At 39.0% G+C, this 21,881-nt stretch overlaps 1 protein-coding gene across 1 annotated transcript; it reads left to right on the top strand.

Annotated features, from left to right (window-relative positions):
* Positions 1 to 223: 223 nt before the first annotated feature.
* On the top strand, positions 224 to 1,504 carry LOC145168458 (uncharacterized). The gene is made up of 2 exons (XM_079087262.1): positions 224 to 750; positions 847 to 1,504. The coding sequence occupies exons 1-2, from the start codon at positions 345 to 347 to the stop codon at positions 1,344 to 1,346; spliced, it is 906 nt and encodes a 301-aa protein (XP_078943388.1). The 5' UTR covers positions 224 to 344; the 3' UTR covers positions 1,347 to 1,504.
* Positions 1,505 to 21,881: the final 20,377 nt, after the last annotated feature.

Here is a 21,881-nt window from a genome sequence, read left to right on the forward strand (position 1 = left end):
ACCGCTAAAATAAGAAAATATATATTGTTATTGCTGTATACTTCCTAAAAAGAGAATTATGAAAAAATATATATATATTGATTCACATCACGTGGGTTACAAAAGATTGAACCTAGACGAGAAAACATCCGCGTTCATTGACACCAACATGACTACATTCATTCATGCGAGCGTATATATAACCCCTTGTAAATGCACCATATTGTCATCATCCTTACGCCTTCTTTCTTCATTAGTTTTTCTTCGGTCTAAAGTGATTTGTTTTATCACATTTCGAGTCTTTAGTTCTTATATTAGTCACGGAATCAGCGAGTTTTGACCAATAAGTGTTGAATATTTGAAAAATGGGAAGATTTCGAAGAGTCGCGGAGGCGTTTGACGTGGCCGCCATGGTGAGAGATTGCGACAGCAGCGGCAGCGAACACTCGACAGAGATGATGAAAGATTTGTCTGATTTGGTCAACTCGTTTATCGAGAATGGAGATGGCGTTGTGGATTCAGATTTTGATATGAGAATTAACGATGAATGTAATTCTGATATAACTGATGATCATATGGAAGAAACGAAGGAATCACTCAAGACATTGTTTCGATCTAAAAAGGGTGATGCTGACCATGCTGTTAGAAAAAATCTTCTTTTGAACGTTGAGAGAGCATGGCGGCGCGTGACGGAAGATAACTCAGCGCCACCGATGCCAGGATCTAAACGGCTATTAATGGCTCGCCTCCGTGATCAGGGTCTTGACGCCGGTAATATTTTCATTCGATTTTTAACATCTTTGTATATTATATATAACTATATAATAATGATAAGTTGATAACAATCAATGTCATGTATATATTCAGGTCTTTGCAAATCCAAGTGGGAAAAGAAAGGGCGGCTTATCTCCGGTGAATACCAATACGTCGACATTAATGTCGCCGGAACTCGTTACATAGTCACCATATCTCTCTCAGAAGAATTCGAGACAGCCCGACCTACTGATAATTACACTTCTTTGCTCGAGATTCTCCCTCAAATTTCAGTTTGCAAAGTGGAGGAGATGAAAGAGGTGGTGAGAATAATGTGCAGAGCCGTTAAGAAGACGATGAACCAAAGAAAAATGGCGGTGCCACCATGGAAGAGAAGAGAGTATGTCCAAGCTAAATGGTTTGGTGCTTACAAACGAACCACCAATGAGTTGTCTACTAAAAACACGACAGATTTGAATGTAAATGAGAAGAAAATCGAAGGGTTTACATGGACGCCAGAAGCTTTTTATTGTAGACGCACAGAAGATTTTGGAAGGAAGGGATTTGGGTTGAGAATGGGTAATTTGACCATGGCTATGAATGGAGCAAGCTAAGATATTTTTTGTGGATATTTGCAAAATCTTTAGTTTTATTAAGTAATTGTTTGCTATAGAATCGATTCTTGAGAATGTTTTGGGGCATTTTCATTTGGATAATCTCATTGTAAATCCATTTTTAGTTATTTTAAATGTACAAAGACGTTCGTATTTTATATATTTCGTTCAAATGAATAGTTCTGCTTATTCATTGAGTACTTATTTATTGGATTCTTTTACACTGTATTCTCAAGTTTTTTTTAGGAGAGAAAGGGGAGGAAATGAGAGGATTAAGAGGGAAAAGAGTCTTCTCAAGTTTTATTTAGGAGAGAAAGGAAAGTGAAGGAGAGGATTAGGAAGAAGGAAAAATGTTATGTTATTATAGCTTATTTTTGTGGGATTAGAAAGGAAAGAAAAAAAAAAGACTGGTTTTACCCTTGGTCATTTAATGCTACAAACTTCCTTCAAGAGTATATTTGTCATTTGACAATGATTTTCGTTTCCCGCTTTATCTCCTCCCCTTTTTCCTTCCATATTTTTTCTTTTCTTTCCCTTCCTTTTCATTTCATTTCCCCTCCTTAATTTTTAATCTTGAGAACACAATATTAAGAATGCATAATTAAATACTGTGTTTTTAATTTCAAGAAGTTTCTAAATTCGAATTCCATACCTACAAATTAAATTGTTTGATGAATTAGCCATAGTAGAGGGTCGTAATAAAAATTTCCCATGTTTGAATATACAATATTAGCGAGCAAACTAGAATGGAAGTCATGAATTAATCTATATTTACAAATGCTTAATTCATGAAACACAAAGGCTGAGTATTGAGTCCTCTGAAAAATCTATGCCTAATAATTCTAATAATGTAAATAATGTCTATCTAATACACATCTCAGTTGGATGTGGAGGTATGCTCACAAATGTTGCGGGAATCTTGAAACAATTCCTTATGTAAACATTGCTGCTATATATTTGATAGCGAGAAGGCATATGCATGACACGTACTTGATCTTTGACAACTTGTTTGTGCGCAAAATGGATATCAATTTCGATATCTTTTGTGCTTTGATGTTGAACCAGATTACAAGAAAAAAGGATAGCACTGGCATTATCGCAATAAACAACATGGCCTTAGTATTATGTAGAGACTATTCGAGTAGTAAATTGCAAATTCAACATGTTTAAAGAACAATGTTTGCAACTTCGCAGTAATCAACATTTTGGACGACTATGATATAAAGTTGTCGTCTCCAAGAAAAAACACAACATCTAAAAGAAAATGAGATTTGTGTCCGGACAACCAGCTGGCACCGGTGTAGGCAATAATTAGACGAGAAGATCGATATTTGTATAAGGTGATGCCATAATCTACTTCATCACAATATAGATGAAGAAGTGTAAAAACTTCATAAATTAATTTGTTTGAGTATAAATGTTTGGGAGAGTTTGTTCGGTTTTTGGATATGAGAAATTTCACAGCCGTATGTTTATGTTTGGAATGCGTCTTGAAAAAATTCCATATGCGATGATGGTTTCTTTTAATAAGAAATCTACTCGACAAAGTCGAAAGAGAAATTAAATATTCTCATACATTTTCTTCCTACTTGTATTCATACTTATGTGAAATGGTGACATGTGTCATATTTAAATAAGATTAATAATATTTGAATATATTTGTCATCATTTCAAATGAGTAAGAATTTATGTAGGAAGGAAAGTAGAAAGATATTTAATTTCTCAAGTCGAAATATATCTTATTTATAACCAACTTAGATCAATCATATAGGATTTATTTCATAAATGAAAACCAAATTTCATAAAATATAATATATCTTATATGTTCATTATTTATTTATTTTGAACTTTGAATCCATGTTATAATATGTTATAATAAAAAAACATTTACATTGACGTCATTTTCTTAGTATTATTTTTTGTTCATTTAATATAAATCCTAAATTTTAAGGAGTTTAAAATTGAATGACATATTTTTTTTCCATATATTCTTCGTATAAACATTTATTTTCTTGTTATTTTTGTAATGGTTTTAAATTCACTTGATATAAACTCTTAAATTTAAAGAGTTTAATACTGAACAACAATTTGTTTTCGGTACTACACAGGTTTGTAACCTTGTATATTATAAACAAGCGTTAACAAGAAGCGAGGAGAAATTGCAAAATAGACATATTAACTAGATTTTTAACCCAGTCAACCTAAGTCATAACGATTTTCCGGTTCTTAATTTTTAGCAACGAAAAAGAATGATCTCAAAATACGTGTTTGTTGTACTTCTTTCCCATGAAAACGACATCATTTCTATAATAGCACAACACCAATAAGGTAGTACAAGTTATCGATTCCACCATCGCCTTCTTTTTAGTATGCAGCACCAAATCATCTACCCATAAGAACATGTTAATGTTAATCTCGGCCATCGGTGGTCCAATTCCAACCATCTAAAAACAGTGTTTCAAGTTTTGGTAGCAACTTCACCTTTCAAAAACAAATGAATGATATATTCCATGTCCATATCACATACTAGACATAGGCTGGAATGGACATCAATGCCCTTCTCAATCAATTTATTCTGAACCAAAAGGCGATCTAAAGTAAGACGTTGTATAAATATATTCACTTTCGGTAGGACACCATGATTCCATCTCGTGACACTAGTAATCGTGGGTAAGAAAAAATCATCCAAGATAAAGAAAAGGAAATGTACTCGGTTGGCAACTAGCTACTCCAACAAAATGTTCAACATCCACGACATTCAACCCAAACCCAAACAATTTCGACTTACGCAAATTTAACCATAGAGCTAAAACTAAATAGAAACACTGAAGCACTCAAACATCGTTTGTGATGCTGTGAAAATTTCATTCTCCCAGAAAAATATATTCTTCATACAATAAAAACGAGACGACCAAATCTAGCTCCCTCGCATTTTCCCCACGAAACAATTTTTCTTGTATAACATCTAACATTAATCCTTCCATAGCTAGAATAAAAAGAAACATGGAGAGCGGGTCCCATTGGCATAAACTACGACCTATAGAGAACTTTGTAGAGTTTCCATTCACTAAAATAAAAGATCTAGCTGAAGATAAGTATGTATTAATCCAACACCTCTAAGTGTCATTAGAAACCAAAAACTCCATAATTCTATCCAAATATACTTAACAAAAGGAGTCATATAAGCCTTCTCGAAATAAACTTTGAAATTCGTCAAAGTCTTTTTCTTTGTATTGTACCACTTCACTGATTCTTTCAACATGAGGGGACCATCTAACATGAGGCCATAGAGAAGCCATCAAAAACATGGCAACCACACCCAACTATCTTGCTTTGACAAGAGAAATTTAATCAATACAATCTCTCAAAGTAGAATATTGTAAAAGCTCTTCCCCTCTTGTGGGACGTCTTCTAAAGGACAAGAACTTATCAAGTAAGCATAAACGATCATAAACTTTACAATGCTTATCATCATCCAAAGCATACACCCTAGGAAAAAGAGATTTTGGGGATTGATCCCCACACGACACATCATCCTGAAACAAAGTAAAAGCTCCATCGCCAATCTAACGTTTACCCAAGGAAAAAAGATCAATACCTTTTGCGTAGGGATTTTTGGTTTCTTTAAGAATCATAATCCAGGGTCTAAACGCAGATCTAAGGATCATCGACTTGCCAATAGAACCATCGGACCCATAAATGTCCTTAATCACTTTAACCCATAACTCTTTAGGTTTGACCTAAATCTCCCAATCCATTTGAATAGAAGAGATATATTCAAGACAAAAATACTACCAATACCCAAACCATCTAAGTGATATTCTTTCAATTTGGGACCCGGTTATGTTTAAAAAACATAATGTTTAGAGCTTTGAGCATTTTCTAATTGTTGGTAAAGAATGGAGCTTTTCAAATTAGAAGTGTTGTATGATTAATGTGTATGCTACTTAGGAAACGATTAAGAAGAGACAACCTTGGAATGAAATTTTGAACTACATGTATCATTATCCTAGTCTGTTTATAATCTTTAGTGATTTTAATGCAGTTTGTGATCATTCGGAGAAGTTAGGTAATATGTTTTGTGCGACTCCGGTTACCGATTTTAATCATTTTATTATAGAGGGGGATTTGGTGGATGTTCCGTTGGGTGGGTACTCTTTTACTAGAGTGGGTCGTCAAGGAGATAAATTGAACAAATTAGATAGATTTTTGGCTTTAGAAGAGGTGTTGGATAAATTTCCTAATATTTATTCGGAGTCGGTGACGTTGAGTAGTGTGGTTTAAGACTATTGTCCTATTATTTTAAATACATGCATGCACGATTATGGCCCCACTCCCTTCAAAAAATTTAGCTCATGGATATGAAGATGGAAGGCTTTCGAGAAGTAGTAATGGCGAATTGGTATGGGGTGTTTGATATTGAAGAGCTTTGTTTGCAAATTAAATTGAAAAAAATAAAATAAAATTCAAGAGTCTTAAAAAAAATATATATCCAAACTTGGCATGGGGCAATAAAGCATGTGATGCATGGGGCCACAGTCGAAAAATCCAGAAAACTTGAAGAATTGGATATGATTATTGATGTACGGTGGCTTCCCAAGATCAAAAGGATACTAGAATTTTATTAGTTAATTCAATTAAAGAGTATGACCGGATTGCATTTTCTTACGTGTTATAACATTAAAAATTATATGGGGTGCACACTTAATGTAGCTAAAAAAGATATTCTATTAAGAGAAGTAGCTCACACACCCCTACTTCCACTTTTCTTACTTTGATTACCATTAAACTTAACGTCATTAAACCACGACGACGGATGAAGTTTCCTTCTCTTGGACGACATATTTTCAAATTGTACAATTACATAATGGCAACAAAGAACTAGTAAAAATGAACATTGCATAATGGCAACAAAATAACCAAGGGAAAAGATGTAAAAATGACTGCAATGGTCATTATGGTCATAATAACCATTATATTACAGATGACAAAAAAAATACCATAATTACTATAATGACCAAATTTCATAGATTATCATCGTTCACCATAAACATGACCAATAATTATCAAGTACCCAACCAAATGTATAAAAAGGGTATTATTAGTAATAACATTTGTAAAAAAACATTTATTTCAAGGGGGATAGATTTATACAAAAGGGATTGAAAAAAGTGCCCATTAACCCCTATAGTTCTTAATTTTCTTCTGCTCTAAGGTAAGACCCCCAATGCTTGCACCTGGACCACCTTTTTTTTCACTCAGTTTTGCTTTCAGAATTGTCTCTGACTTCTTCCTTAATTTCATCTTTTGCCTAGAGGGTTGGGTTTCTTCAATTCCTTCCTCTTCTTGGGTTGCTCAATTCCTTGTGTTTCGGCAACCACATCCACATCATGTGGACGATTAGTTGTAATTTATCCATGAAAGGGTGACACTTGTTCTACTGTTAATGGGACTTTCCTTCGACTCATGTACTACTTCATATTTTGAGTATCTTGATTTAAAAATATCTTCAACATATGCATGACCCTTAAAAGTTAGTACAACTTCTATATATTGTATCCCATCATCCACTCGTACATCAAACCTTGCATTAGGGATAAGCATAAGCACTGTCGGAACCATAACCGGTCCGGAACCCGACCAAATTTAATAATAAGGCCCGGTTACCGGTTCTCCACTTGTATAAAAAGTCGGTTCCGATTCTAACACCGGTTCGGTTCTAAAAAACGGAAACCAAACCAAATTTGTCCCGCTTATTGAAATATGCATAACTCACTTATATGAAGTCATGGTGATTACTTGATTTTTTTTCCAACATGTAATTTGGTATTTGTACTTTATTTTAGACTGTACAAATACATATTATGGTTAGATATTAAATCAATTATAGGCCCCGAAAGACAACATATCCATGTTGTGATTTTTCCGTTTTAGCATTTTGTTTTTTTTTTTGTAATCTGTTCTGCTTTTTAACATATTTATAACTCACTCATATGAAGTCAGAATTACTTGATTTTTTTCCAGCACGTAATTTGGTGTTTGTACATCATTTTAGAATGTACAAAGTCATATTTTCGTTAAATATTTGTAACATCCCAAAAATCATGATAAATTTTTTCATTTTTATAAAACATTTCCACGATAAACTATAAATAAACAACCAGTGTTTCCAAATCATATTCCAAAAAATCAAGTATCAAATCAATCTCTTTAGACGTAAACAATAGGAGGATGTGTACGATCACGCATTCATTCTGCCCCGATCACCAGAAGTACCTGGAATAATGAAATCAATAACTGTAAGCTAAAGATTAACGAGTTCCCCTAAAATACCCCACACAACAATACATATACAATGCATGGACATTGGGCCCACATCATCAGACTGGATTGCCCCTGAGCCTACAACCTGAGATTGGATTGCCCACTTCTAGCCCTCAGCTCATAACTAGCTTGCTCCTAAGCCCACAACATAAGACTGGATTGCCCTCCCAACCCACATCTTATGACTGGATTGCTCTTGTGTTTGTTGGCTTACAACACAAAGCAGTACCACCTCAACCCAACCACAAGATGTTGACATATGCAAACAAATAAATGATAACCAGCAATACCGGTAATCATACAGATCTACCAATCTAACAAACCACTATAGCATATCAGCTTCCTATATACAAGGATACATAACATAATCTAGTAGGCTGACATTGGTGCATTCGACCCACGTGTATAATGAGAAACTTACCTCGAAGTCTAGAAGATAGCAGTAACGATCACTGATCCGATAACCGGCTCTATAGGTCTCCTACACAACAAACAGGGACTAAGTATCAATCTACAGCTCAAAATACTCAATTTGACCTAAAGTCAAACTTGTTCAAAGTCAACAATCAACGGTCAAAAGTCAATGGTCAACTCCAGCCGATCTACGCTTAGCGTAGCAGCTCTACACCCAGCATGGAACTTAAGGTGGCAAAAAAGGGCAACATCAGGGTTATGCCCAACATAAGGCAACTTATGCCCCTCGTAGACACTTGATGACTAAATTATTAAGTCCTTAAAACAGACAATCAGCTCTTCCTAGTTTTATATCTATACCATATGAATGTCTTAAGGGATAAAGTCTCTGACTTTATCCATTTGCATGGTCACAAAGAGCACATAATCAAAACCTAGGTCCATAAAGTTGTTTATTGCTCATGAATACATGCATGGATGGATGAGAGGGACCAAAGCTCTCATTTTTATGACTTAATCACCCTAAAAATGTCTGGAAATGGTGCTCCAAAGGTTTGGAGTAGCTCATACTCATAAAAACCATGGTTATGGGGACAAAAGCATGAAACTCTTAGGCACAACTAGATCTAACATAAAACAACATCAAGGTGGAAACTGTATACCTTTTGGAGATGGATAAGTGGATGTAAATCCTAGATATATACTGATTTAAGCTCCCAAGTGGTTCCAAAATGCTCTTCTTCTTTCAAAAGTGAACACAAAACACTTCAAAGGCTCAAAACTCACAAATGGGGATTATGGTTTCTAAGGAGGTTGTTTAGGAGGATGGAGGCTGAGAATGGAAGGGCCTCAAGGGTTAGAGCCTTTAAATAGGAATCATAACCCCAAGAATTAGGGTTTTTGTTTTGGGCTCATATGCCCTGCGCAGCTCTATCTACACCCCGTGTAGATCATTTAAACCTCGCATCCATGTTTCCTCCTACGCCCAGCATAGGGTAGGATCTTTATGTGTGTGAGTGTGTGTGTATGTATGTGTGTATATATATATATATACATATATATATATATATATATATATATATATATATATTAACTTTAAATATAAATGATAATAATACCTTCAAGATCAGGTGTTACAATTCTCCCCCACTTGAACTAGATTTTATCCTCTAAATCCTCGGCTGTAAATAAGTATGGATAGTGCTCACGCATATCCGCCCTGGGATCCCAGGTCCAATCGGAACCATTATGATGGTGCAACTGAACCTTGACTAAGGGTACCACCTTGTTGCGCAAGGCTTTCGTCTTCCTATCCAATATAGCCACCGGCCTCTCCACATACTTCAAGCGCTCATCGACCTGAATGTCGCTTCCTTCTACAAAGAAGCTCGTACGGCAGTGCACCAATACTAGATTGATAGTTGTTATTGTAAGAAAACTCAATTAGGGGAAGGCAGGAATCCCAACTCCCACCGAAATCGATGACACAAGCCCTCAGCATATCCTTGAGAATCTGAATGGTCCGCTCACTCTGACCATCAGTCTGAGGGTGATAAGTAGTGCTGAAATGTAGTCTCGTACCCAACTCCTCATGAAATATTTTCCAAAATTGATAAGTGGACCGCACATCACAATCAGATACGATACAAACCGGTACACCATGGAAAGCAACAATCTCGTACACATACCCTTCGGCCAATTTCTCGATCGAAGAACTCTCCTAAATGGCAAGGAAACAGGCACTCTTGGTCAGGTGATCAACAATAACCCATATGAGGTTAAATCCCTAGGTCGTTCTCGACAACTTGGTGATGAAATCCATGGTGATCTACTCCCATTTCCACATGGGAACCTCCAAGGGCTATAAATTTTCATGTGGTCTCTGGTGATTTGCCTTGACCATTCGACAGGTCAAGCATCTCTCCACATACCATGTTATTTCCCGCTTCATGCATGACGACCAATAACTAATTCTCAAGTCTCGATACATCTTTGTGGCTCCAGGTGGATCGAGAACCTGGACTTGTGTGCCTCCTCCATTATTGTATGACGGACCCCACCAGAGACTAGGACCTAATTCCTCTCGTATTGGGTCAAAAGTCTGCGACTATCAGTGACAAATCTGCCAATCTGCTCCCTGATCCTCTCCTTCTTCTAGTTTTCCTTCATGATCCCCTTGGCATGAGCCTCCCTAATCAAATCCAGAAGTGGGGAGTCAATGGTCATCCTCAAACAGAGTCCTCTAGTAGGGGCACAAACCACCTTGCGGCTCAATGCGTCGGCGACCATATTGGCCTTTCTTGGATGATATAGTATCTTGAAGTCATAATCATTGACCATGTCAAGCCATCTGCGCTATCTCATGTTCAGATTCGGTTGATCCATAAGACATATCAAGCTCTTGTGATCTGTGTAGATGGTGCAACGAACCCCATAGAGATAGTGTCGCCAAATCTTGAGGGCAAACATTACTTCCTCAACTCCAAATCATGAGTCATATATCTTTCCTCATGAGGCTTTAACTGCCTAGATGCATACGCAATGACCCTGCCCTGCTACATGAGTACTGACCCCAAATGTATGATCGACGCATCAAAAAATACCACAAAATCCTCAACACCCTCAGTAAGGGTCAATATCGGGGCCTCACATTACTTCCTCCTCCGGGTATTAAACACAGCCTGCTGTTCCGGCCCCCAACAGAAATCCATACTCTTCTTTTTCAGGTGAGTCAGAAGGACAACAATCTTGGAGAGTCCTGGATGAATCTCCGATAGTAACCTGCCAGCCTCAGAAAAATCCTAATCTCAGATGGAGACCTCGGGACCTCCCACTACATGACTACCTCAATCTTGACCAGATCGACCAGAATCTCATTCTGATTGACGAGGTATCCCAAGAATTGGACCTCTCGTAACAAGAACTCGCACTTAAAAAGCATAAAGCCTTGCCTGTCTCAATACCCCAAGTAACTCCCGAAGATGCTCTTTATGCTACTCCCAGGTCTTAGAGTAGACCAGAATATCATCAATGAAAACAATAACTTACATGTCGAGAATCGACCTAGATACCCGGTTCATCAAATCCATAAACGTTTTCGGTGCGTTGGTGAGCCCAAACGACATCACCACGAACTCATAATGACCATAACGTGTTCGAAACGGTGTCTTCTCTACATCCTTCTCTTTGACCGTCATCTGATGTTACCATGACCTCAGATCAATATAGGAGAACAAAGATACACCCTAAAACTAATCGAAGAGATCATCAATCCTAGGTAGTGGGTAACGATTCTTCACCATCAACTTTTTCAACTGCTCATAATCTATGCACATACAGTGATATCCATCCTTCTTCTTCACAAACAAAATCAGTGCTCCCTAGGGTGAACTGCTCGGTCTGACAAACAAATTTCCTAATAGCTCCTGAAGTTGAGAGGATAGCTCTTGCATCTCTAGTGGTGCGAGGCAATATGACGCCTTAGCAATCAGTGTCGCAATGATGATCAAATCGATCCTGAACGCCACCTGCCTCACGGGAGGCACACCGGCTAAATCCTCTGGGATAACATTTGGAAAATCTCTTACCACTAGCACATCTAAAACCAAAACTCTCCCCTCAACTCGAGTGTCAATTACATAAGTGAGATAACCCGAACATCCATGTTGGATATACTTCCTAACCTTGGCAGCCGAGCAAAAATCTTATCCAACCCTACTACCCTCGCTATAAATGGTCATTTCTCCCCCCCCCCCCCACTTGGGGTTCTAACTACCACCAGCTACCTCTTATAATCGATCATGGATCCAAACATGCTCAACCATTCCATCCCCATGATCATACACACATCCCCCATCGGGATGGGAATCAAATCAATCGGGTAGGACACCCTGAAGATCTCCAAAGTACAATCACGAAAAACACTCAAAGAAGAAACCATGTGTTCATTGCGATGGAAACTTGCAATAGACATTCCAACTCCCCAAGGGTCATATTTAAATCCCTATAGAAGGACTGAGATACAAAAGACCGACTCGCACCCGAGTCAAAAAAGCACAAGAGCTGGCAAGGAATTCACTAAGAAGGTACCTATAAGAAATACAAACATAAGCATACAAGAAATAACTTTACAGATTATTAAATGAATACATACCATAAACGACGCTAGACGCCGCCTTGGTCTCCTCTGTTGTGAGCTGAAACGCACGACCCCTAACCCTCGGGACCTTAGCCCTCCCCTAGCATCCGTCTGTGATCCGAATAGTGGTTGGAGTCGGAGCCTGCACTGGCCTGGCGACGAGCAAGGGACATTTGGACTTCACATGGACAACCTAATCACAATGGTAACAAATCCTGGCGCTCGGTAGCGGAGCCTGTTGATGACAATCCCTCACATAATGCCCCTACCTGCCGTAATTGCGGCACATTATCGCTGATCGACATACCCCCTCATGCATATTCCCTCACTTTCCACAAGTATGACCCATTTTCCCTCCGGATCATGCATTAGTAAGTTAAACTGCTTCAATGTTTGGTTGTGCCCAGTGTTGCAAAACTCGGCCTACTCGGCCGATTACTCGAAATCGGCCCTCCACCGAGGCGAGTAATGTGAAATCGGCAAAAAAAACTCGGATTAAGTCAAACTCGGTCAAAATTCGGTCAAAATCGGTCAACATCTCTCTAACTCGGGCCTACTCGGTATTACTCGGTCTTACTCGGGCCTACTCGGTCAAACTCGGCCAACTCGGTCAAAATCGGTCAAACTCGGTCAAAGGGTCAAAATTGTCATAAAAAGAGAAAAAAATCAAGAATTTCAATATTAATATGTATGATACACTTAATGATTTATTATTTAACACACACATGTGATTATTACTACATATATATCTTAAATTTTCAGTAATTATTTATGAAGTGAGACATTTGTGTGTATTTCAGTTTTTATGTATTCACATGTATCTAATTTTGTTATATATTTCAATCAAATTATGATTCGTAGTTTTCTTGGTCTAGCGGATTATTACAGGAGATTCATCCAGGATTTCTCCAAGATCGATGTTCCCTTGACCCGACTGACCAAGAAGTCGGTGACATTCCGTTGGGGGCCTGAGCAGCAGGCAACCTTTGAGACCCTCAGGCAGCGGTTATGCGAGGCACCGATTCTGACTTTGTCGGAGGGAGTTGATAACTTCGTAGTTTACTGTGATGCTTCGATCACACGCATGGGAGCAGTTTTGATGCAGCGGGGTCATGTGATAGCTTATGCATCGAGGCAGCTGAAGCCTCACGTGGCTAACTATCCGACACATGATTTAGAGCTGGGGGATGTGGTGTTCGCTCTCAAGATTTGGCGGCATTACCTCTACGGGGTCCGTTGTACCATCTACACGGATCACAAGAGTTTGAGGTACCTCATGGATCAGCCGAATCTGAACATGAGGGCAGCGTCGGTGGTTAGATGTGGTAAAGGATTATGATTGTGAGATCCTTTACCACCCGGGCAAGGCCAATGTGGTGGCCGACGCCCTGAGCCGCAAGGTGGTAGCGGCTCCGATTAGAGACATATGTTTGAGGATGACAATGATCACTCCACTGTTGGAGCAGATTAGGGAGGCACAGGTTGAAGGCCTGAAGGAAGAGCGCCAGAAGTGTGAGAGGATTGTAGGCCGGGTGGCCTCATTCAATTATGATAGGCGAGGGTTGCTGACCCTGCATGGGAGGGTCTGGGTTCCGTACTGGGGTGGAGTACGGCAGGTTCTGATGGATGAGGCCCATAAGTCAAGGTTCTCCATCCATCCTGGGGCGACGAAGATGTATTGAGATCTTCGCCCTGATTATTGGTGGCCCTACATGAAGCGGGACGTAGCGTGGTATGTGGAGAGGTGCTTGACCTGCAGGAAGGTCAAGGCTGAGCACCAGAGACCACACGGCAAGATGCAGCCGCTAGACATTCCCGTGTGGAAATGGGAGGATATCACCATGGATTTCATTACCAAGCTTCCCAGGACCGCACGTGGAGTAGATTCGATATGGGTCATCGTGGATCGGTTGACCAAGAGCGCTCATTTTATCCCAATCCAGGAGAGCATATCGGCCGAGAAGTTGGCTGAGATTTATGTGCGTGAGATAGTGGCATAGCATGGGGTGCTTGTCTCGGTGGTGTCAGACCGAGATGTCCGTTTCACTTCCAGATTTTGGAAGCGGTTTCACGAGGAGATGGGTACTCGTCTCCACTTCAACACCGCTTTCCACCCTCAGACAGACGGACAGAGCGAGAGGACGATACAAACTCTCAAGGACATGCTACGTGCATGTGTTTTGGATTTCGGTGGCAGTTGGGATACGTATCTTCCATTAGCGGAATTTTCGTATAACAACAGTTACCACGCCAGCATAGACCGACCTCCCTTCGAGATGCTTTATGGGAGGAATTGTAGGACCCCAATCTGTTGTGGTGAGGTCGATCAGAGAGTCATGGGGAGTACTGAAGTAGTACTCAAGACTATAAAGCGGATCCAGCAGGTCCGGAGCAGGCTTCAGACTGCTCAGAGTCGGCAGAAGAGCTATACCGACAAGAGGCGTTCAGACTTAGCATTCCAGGTGGGCGACATGGTCCTCTTGAAGGTGTCACCATGGAAGGGTGTCATTCGGTTCCGGAAACGGGTCAAGTTGGGCCCCAGGTTCATCGGTCCGTTTAGGGTTTTGGCCCGGGTAGGTCGGGTTGCTTACCGGTTAGACATTCCAGCAGAGCTCAGCCAGATCCACAACAATTTCCACATTTCGCAGTTGCGGAGATGCTTAGTGGATGATTCAGTAATGGTACCCTTTGAGGATATTCAGGTTGATGACAGCCTGAACTACATCGAGCGACCTGTAGCTATCCTTGACAGGAATTCGAAGGATTTGAGGAATAAGAGGGTGGAGTTGGTAAAGGTGCAATGGAAGCACCACAAGGGTTCGGAGTGGACTTGGGAGACCGAGGAGGAGATGAGGGAGCACTACCCAGAGTTGTTTTCAGATGCAGCAGACTTCGAGGATGAAGTCTAAGACAAGTGGGGGAGAATTGTAACACCTGGTTCCTGAAGAAGGAAGCAAAGGCTTGGAGTTGCAGAAGGAAGGTTGAAGATCCAAAGCTAAGGAATCATTTTTGTCTTGATAAAGTCGGGGAGTCGTTGGAGCAGCTATCAAATATTCCTCACCGCGAGTTTTTGCATACAGATTTGTGAGGCGAGTTTTCTCCAGTAGGAGCGGGTCTAAGGCTACAATGCCGGCCCGTTTAGATGTTAGTAGTTCCGAGCTATGACCCGATGTCGGGCATGGCCCGATGTAGGTTGTATGCTTTCCGGATTACGATCCGATGTCGGGGTGGTCCCGAGGAATGTTTATGTATGCTTGATGTCTTTGTGATTCTTGCATGTTATGTATTATATGTTCCGGGCTTCGGTCCGATGTCGGGGCAAGCCCGATGTATGTTAGTATATATGTTATGTGTTAGTTGTTCCGGACTTCGGTCCGATGCCGGGGCAACCCCGATGAATGTTTATATGCTCACGTTATATGCTTATGTTAGTTGTTATGCTATGTTGTATGTATGTCGGGGTGAAGAAACAATGAATTGAGTAATGAATTAATCAAAGTATGAATTCAAGTAATGATGCGAGATTTAGACACAAGATGTAAATATGATCTTGTTTCAGCTCTATTACGCTTTCAAGTTTTACAGAGTACAAGATGTAATTCTGTAAAAGACTTCGTTTCTATGACCCTAGTAAGCACTCCTATTTATAGGAGAGGAAAGCGTACAAAAAATATACTAAGGACTAAGCGTTAAGCTTCGAATACAATGCCCTAGTAAAATAGATTACAAAAATGTTCGAAAACACTAAAACATACTTCGACTAATTACAACACTTCGACTCTAACAATCTCCCCCTTTGTAATCATAGTCGAAGTCTTCAGTTTGTAAGAAGTGTGATGGAGTACAGCAACACCCTTCGAACCTCTGTATACCATGAGATAATCTTCTTCAACTCCTTCTTGTCTCCTTCATTATTCTTTTTGCAATGATTCATACGAACAATTAAGTTCGTATATTGAGACGTTGAGTACCTTTCTACTTCACTTGCCTGGAACAAAAAACGTTTAGCTTTTCCTGCTTTGTCTTTTCCAGCAAATACTATTCCAAATGGCTTAAGACAAATTTCTCCATCAGCAAATTTCTTTAATTCTGCTTGAGTCTTCGAAGGAGCCATTGGAGCTTTTATTTCCATTCCCTTGGCAGTTGCTAACTCCACATCAGTCATTGCCAAACACTCATAGTAATTTTCGATGAAGATTTTGATGTGAGCAACTCCAATCTTGAATTCTTCTGGATCTGTGTTTTGTAGGAATGAAAATGATTTGTCTTTTAAAAGCAATGCAACTTGTATGAGATCATACAAGTTCATCAATGGAAAATCAGCAACAGTAAATTCACAAATCTTTCCATCTGCCCTGGCAACCACATATTTAAAGTTTTGGACTGTGTTTTCGAAAACCACATCCTTTTTCATGCTGATCACTTTCTTTATTTTGATTAAAGACCAAAACTCTTCAGGGGCTTTTCCAAGAACAGCATGAAAACGTATTTTCATGTGTGTACCATCATCCTTGTTTTTAAAGTTCCCTTCTGCCTTGAACTGTGGCATGCTAAACATCATTTCGTTTATCGGGAAATCCAGCTGGCTTGTGTCAGTATTTGTGACCAAATAGCTTTGCTTTGGTTTCTTTTCGAATGTGTACATGTGATTGAAAGCAACCTTGGCCTCAATTGTCTCGTAGTTATAATGTTTAGCTGGATCCCCTTTGTCCATTCCCTTCGGATCATTAGCTCGCTGAGCCATTATACTTTGAACAATTCTGAGCTTTTTAATCTCAGCCTCTGCTTCAGCCTTCTTTTCATATTTCGATTTTTCAACAAGAATCGATTTCCCTTTGTCTTTTATTGCTGGATTATCTATTACCTCCTTTGGTTTTGAATCACTCCCACCAGTTTCCAAAGATTTACCAATTACAATCCCTTTGGAAAAAGTTCTTGTAATGGGTAATGTTGTTACAACTGTTGAAGTCACTGGTTCAACATAAACAATCACCGGTTTTGTTGTAGGGATCACCGGTTTTGTTGTAGGAATTTTCGAAGAAAATACTTTGCCTACCACTTTCGCATCTTCTTCACTTAACTTCCTTTCTCCCCCTTGCACCCCTGTGAAAACAGGAGGGGCAGTGGTTGTGGGAAGAAGACTGGATATGCGAAAGAGCGGTGCAAGTTGCTTGTTAAGTATGCCTTCAAATTGAACAAACTTCTGAGATAAAAAATCCGGAGTAATCAATGAAGAAGAAATCGGCTTGACAGACATCTCCTTCAACTCCTTAAGCAGCTTAAGCATCTCCTCGAAGCTTGTTTGTTCGAATGTTGAAATTTGAGAAAGTTGTGGACTCAAATTTTCATACAACTTCACAAATCGTGTAACTGCATCACAAATTGTATCGACCTTCTGATTCAATGAAGCATAATCTTGTTGAACATTGACTATTTCTTTGTGCATATCTTCACGAAGTTTGCGAATCTGCAAATTGACATCTTCGCGCACCTTCTTCACATCTTGAACAAAAAGCACATGTCGTTCCTTTGCTACATTCTTCAATTCTTTCAAATCACTAGCAAATTTCGAACTTTGAGAATTGAGTCGAATTTCAGTGTTTTGATCATTGAGATCAACTTTCTCCAAGACTCGAGATTCAGAATCTTTAATCATTCCTGATACTTTGCTCACCATCTTGGCTTCGAACATCTTGAGCATAGAGTCAATCTCCAAACTAGAAACAGATGAACCACCCCCCAGATCTGCTTGAGACTGAAGTATGGAATTCAACTTCTGATTTAAGATCTTAAACTGTTTCATGGTCATCAACATGTGATCAGGAAATTCCTCTTCCTCTTCATGAAACTCCAATTCTTCGAACGTACCACCAAATCCCTCATTATCTGTCTCTGTTTCCATTTCAATGGTTTCTTGAATAGGAGAAGTTGATGTTGGTGGCTCAGTAGATTGTGAAGAAAAGATTGAAGTAAAAGGTTGATCAAGAATATGTTCGAATGTTGGAGAATGAGTGGATGATGTAATGGGAATAGTTGATGGTGAGACAGAAACAATAAGAGTAGAAATAACAGGACCTTGATCGTCATGCTTCGAACCTCCTTCACCCATATCGACATTTGCATCCGTATCAGATACGTGTGCAGGGATGCCTGAAGTTCGAACCTCCTCAAAAATTGATTTGGCAATCGAAACTTCGGGTGGTATGACACTGTCTTCTCAGGAGTGGAACTTTGAATAAGATGAGTGAACTCTGGAGTTTCTGGAATTCTTTCTGCATCATCTTCAGTCGACTCAGTGGAAATCACCAACTTTCGAGCCTTCTTCTTCTTTTTCTTTGACAAATTCTTTGCCATATCCTCAGCCCTCCTTTTCTTCGACACCGGAGAAACAGGTGCTGGTACTTCTCTAATTAACACACCTTGATGTGTAATTTGGGGTTTTCGAATCATTTGTTTTGTAGGAGACTTGCGTTTATGAGAGGACTTCATTTTAATTCTTCGAAACATTCCTGTTTTCGAAGGAATGACAACCTTCTCTTGTGTTTCTTCAATGATGGGCTCAATCACTTGTGTTTCAGCAACAAATACTCCAACAGTTTCAGACTTTTTCTTTGGAGATTTCGAGGATTTCGAATCCTTGGTTTTCTTTTCAGATGAAGCAGGATCAACCTTCTTTGACTTTTTAGACTTCTTCTCTTCCCTAGGCAACAAAATCCCAGTCTGAACAGAAGAATCGATTGTTTGCAAATAGGCCACTAAAACAGAATTCGTAGGATTAACCCGTTTGAGCATCGCATCTGGAATTCGAGCCACAGATGGGAAATCATCAGCATTATATACAACTTCCTTCGGATAATGGTATGATTGAAAAGTAACTTTCTCTTCGTCATTTGGTACCATAATCCCTTCCTTATTATAAAAGTACTGCAAAATAAGGCTCCAGTATCGTGCACACGAAATGCCATGAACTGCATTCGTATGTTCTACACCCTTTTGGAATTCCTTCCATAATTGTGTGGAATAATCTGCTTGAAGATCATAGTATAGGCCTGCAACCATTGCATACACCTCCATCCTTCCTTTTTCTAATCCAACTGTTCTTCCGGTTAAACATCGGAGAAAAATCCCAAATAAGAAATTCCATAGCCGAGGAAGACCAGATTTCTTAAAGTCACTTATCTTGGACAATGGGGGCTGATATCCCATCTCATTAAACATATGGACTATTTGTGGGAATGTGAAATCAACATAAGGAGGTGAATTTGGAATATCAAGAATCTGGTAGAAGAGTTTCTTGGATAGCTAACCTTTTTATCGTTGACCAGATGGAAAGTGATCGTATCAGATGCTTTGTTGTAAGTTGCAGTGGATCCTGCTTGAGAAAGCCAGGATAATGGAACAGAAAAGGAATTGAACATCGCCGTGGATAAAACAGAGTGTTTCAGTGCAACAATGAGCATCTTCAAGTCCTCTGGGTATTGAGAAACTTCACCATCCACGTAATAGTTAGTGGATTGAATCTTCATGACTGGTGCGGATGAAATATCTTCAGTGGAAGGATGGACATGAGCAAAAGACGCCATTGTTAGGGTTTGAGAATTTGAAAGATCAGAGAATTTAGAGAATTTTTGCTTTTGGAATGCGGAAACTGATACTGAACCCTTGAATCCCCTTTTATATGTAACCCTGAAGTTTGAATTTGAAGCGGGATGTGCATTTAATGATATCCGATGTGGCACCTTGAAAATCGGACCATTACTGCGGAAAGGTAGCCATGCGTCAAAAAGGAACTGTCACATCTCCTTGAGAACCGGACAGAATACCATACGTCATATGTAGACAGCCTGTATTGTTATCCCCAAGATGATTTGTAACCGTTAGAACCCTTCGAATGGAGGCAGGGCTCTTTCACTTTTGGGATAAAAAGCGAAGTCATATGCCAGAAGTTCGAAATCATCAGCCTGAGTTGGTAGTACTCAGAACCTCAAGGATTTCGTGAGTGCAGTGTTCCAAAGAATATAGATAAGAAGCAATGATAAAAAAATTTTGATTAGTGTGATGTCAAACAATTGACACAAAAGCAGGTTAAATCCCGGGCAAAGATTACTTCATTAATCATTAAGAGAAATGATCAATAGCTTGTGTAGGTTCCTGTGAATTACAATCGAACACTTTTTGATAAGTATCAAAGGGCTTCTTTTGAGAATACTTCGTGGGTAGGTTCAAAATTTCGTTACATGTCATCCTAAAAATAAGGTGATAAATTGTAACAGAAATTACTTGTTTGACCAGTGTAGTCAGTGACAAGTTGGCTTTGATAAATTTTAAAATGACTAGGACATTCGAATAAAACTCACACTTAAATCATATTCAAGAAAAAAATTTGTATGCTGACTCTTGTTGGGTAACAAACATCGTGGGCTTCGAATGTTTGATCAAGACCACTCATGCGAAATGAATATGATTTGGAGTTTCGAATCTTGGTACAGAAACAAAAGTTTCGTGAATATCTGGAACATTGTTCCCCGTCAATTCCTTAACAAGAGTATGAAAATTGGGTTTCACTTTCATCACGGTATCATGATGTCAGATCATAAACACTGATTTTTGATATGTCTAAGTCTCAATTGGTTTGATCAGAGACCTCTCGGACATATGTCTTCGTGTGTGATCGTGTAAGAATTTTGATGAAAAAGATGGATTTAAGACACGAAAAGTACCTCTGTTATATTTTTGGACCAAACAGTAAACTCTTAACTCATTTTGAGAAGAGTAAGGTAGCTCAGAGACTAATGTGAATATAAGCCTGATTGGGAAGAAATTTTCGTATGAATAATTTCATTAAGGCTTTCGTACACACACATTGAGTCATGGAGGCTTTGGTCAACATGCAACAGCATGCTTCTAGGGACAACCTAACTAGTTCGAATGATGAAAAATTTATCACTTCATACGAAAAAATAATACCTGACCCAAATACTGCATGCTAAGTTCCCTCTGTAGCGTCATGATAATCTGCAACAAAATACTAAAAAGAAGTAAGAATCAAAATATTTTTGTTGTTTTGATTTTTCGAAAATAATGACAAAACAATCTAAAATCTTTTTGGAGTTTTGAATTTTCGAAAATGAAGTAACAAAACAAAAGAAAATCTTTTTGGATTTTTGATTTTTCGAAAATGAAGTAACAAAACAAAAGAAAATCTTTTTGAATTTTTGAATTTTCGAAAATTTGAAATACAAAACTTTTTGCAAACAGACGAAATTTTATAGTGATAAATGTACGAATTCGAAGCGGTCGAAGCGTTGACTATGAACAGTAACCACTTAATCAACACTTAAAATAAGTGACAAACGTGCGAATTCGAAGCGGTCGAAGCGTTGACCATGAACAGTAACCGCTGAATGCTGAATGACTTTACGTTATCTGTTATTCAGCGCCTCTGATTTATTCTGTGTCACCCATCATTCTTCTTTTTCGCATGGAACATAATTTCCATCGATCATTCCAAGTCCTTCTATAATTCGCACAAAAGATTTTTCATCTAATGCATTTGTGAAAATATCAGCTAACTGATCAGTTGTTTTCACAAAATGTACTTCAATATTTCCATCTTCCACGTGATCCTTGATAAAATGATAACGAAGAGCTATATGTTT

This window comes from Lactuca virosa, chromosome 4 (genome assembly GCF_052849685.1).
Source record: "Lactuca virosa cultivar CGN04683 chromosome 4, Lactuca_virosa_CGN04683_v6, whole genome shotgun sequence".
NCBI lineage: Eukaryota > Viridiplantae > Streptophyta > Magnoliopsida > Asterales > Asteraceae > Lactuca > Lactuca virosa.

Bases quoted from the DNA above. Each gene is read 5' to 3' on its own strand.
- LOC145168458 (XM_079087262.1), top strand. From the start codon at position 345: ATGGGAAGATTTCGAAGAGTCGCGGAGGCGTTTGACGTGGCCGCCATG. The intron at 751-846 runs GTAATATTTTCA...GTATATATTCAG, and splicing joins TGATCAGGGTCTTGACGCCG to GTCTTTGCAAATCCAAGTGG.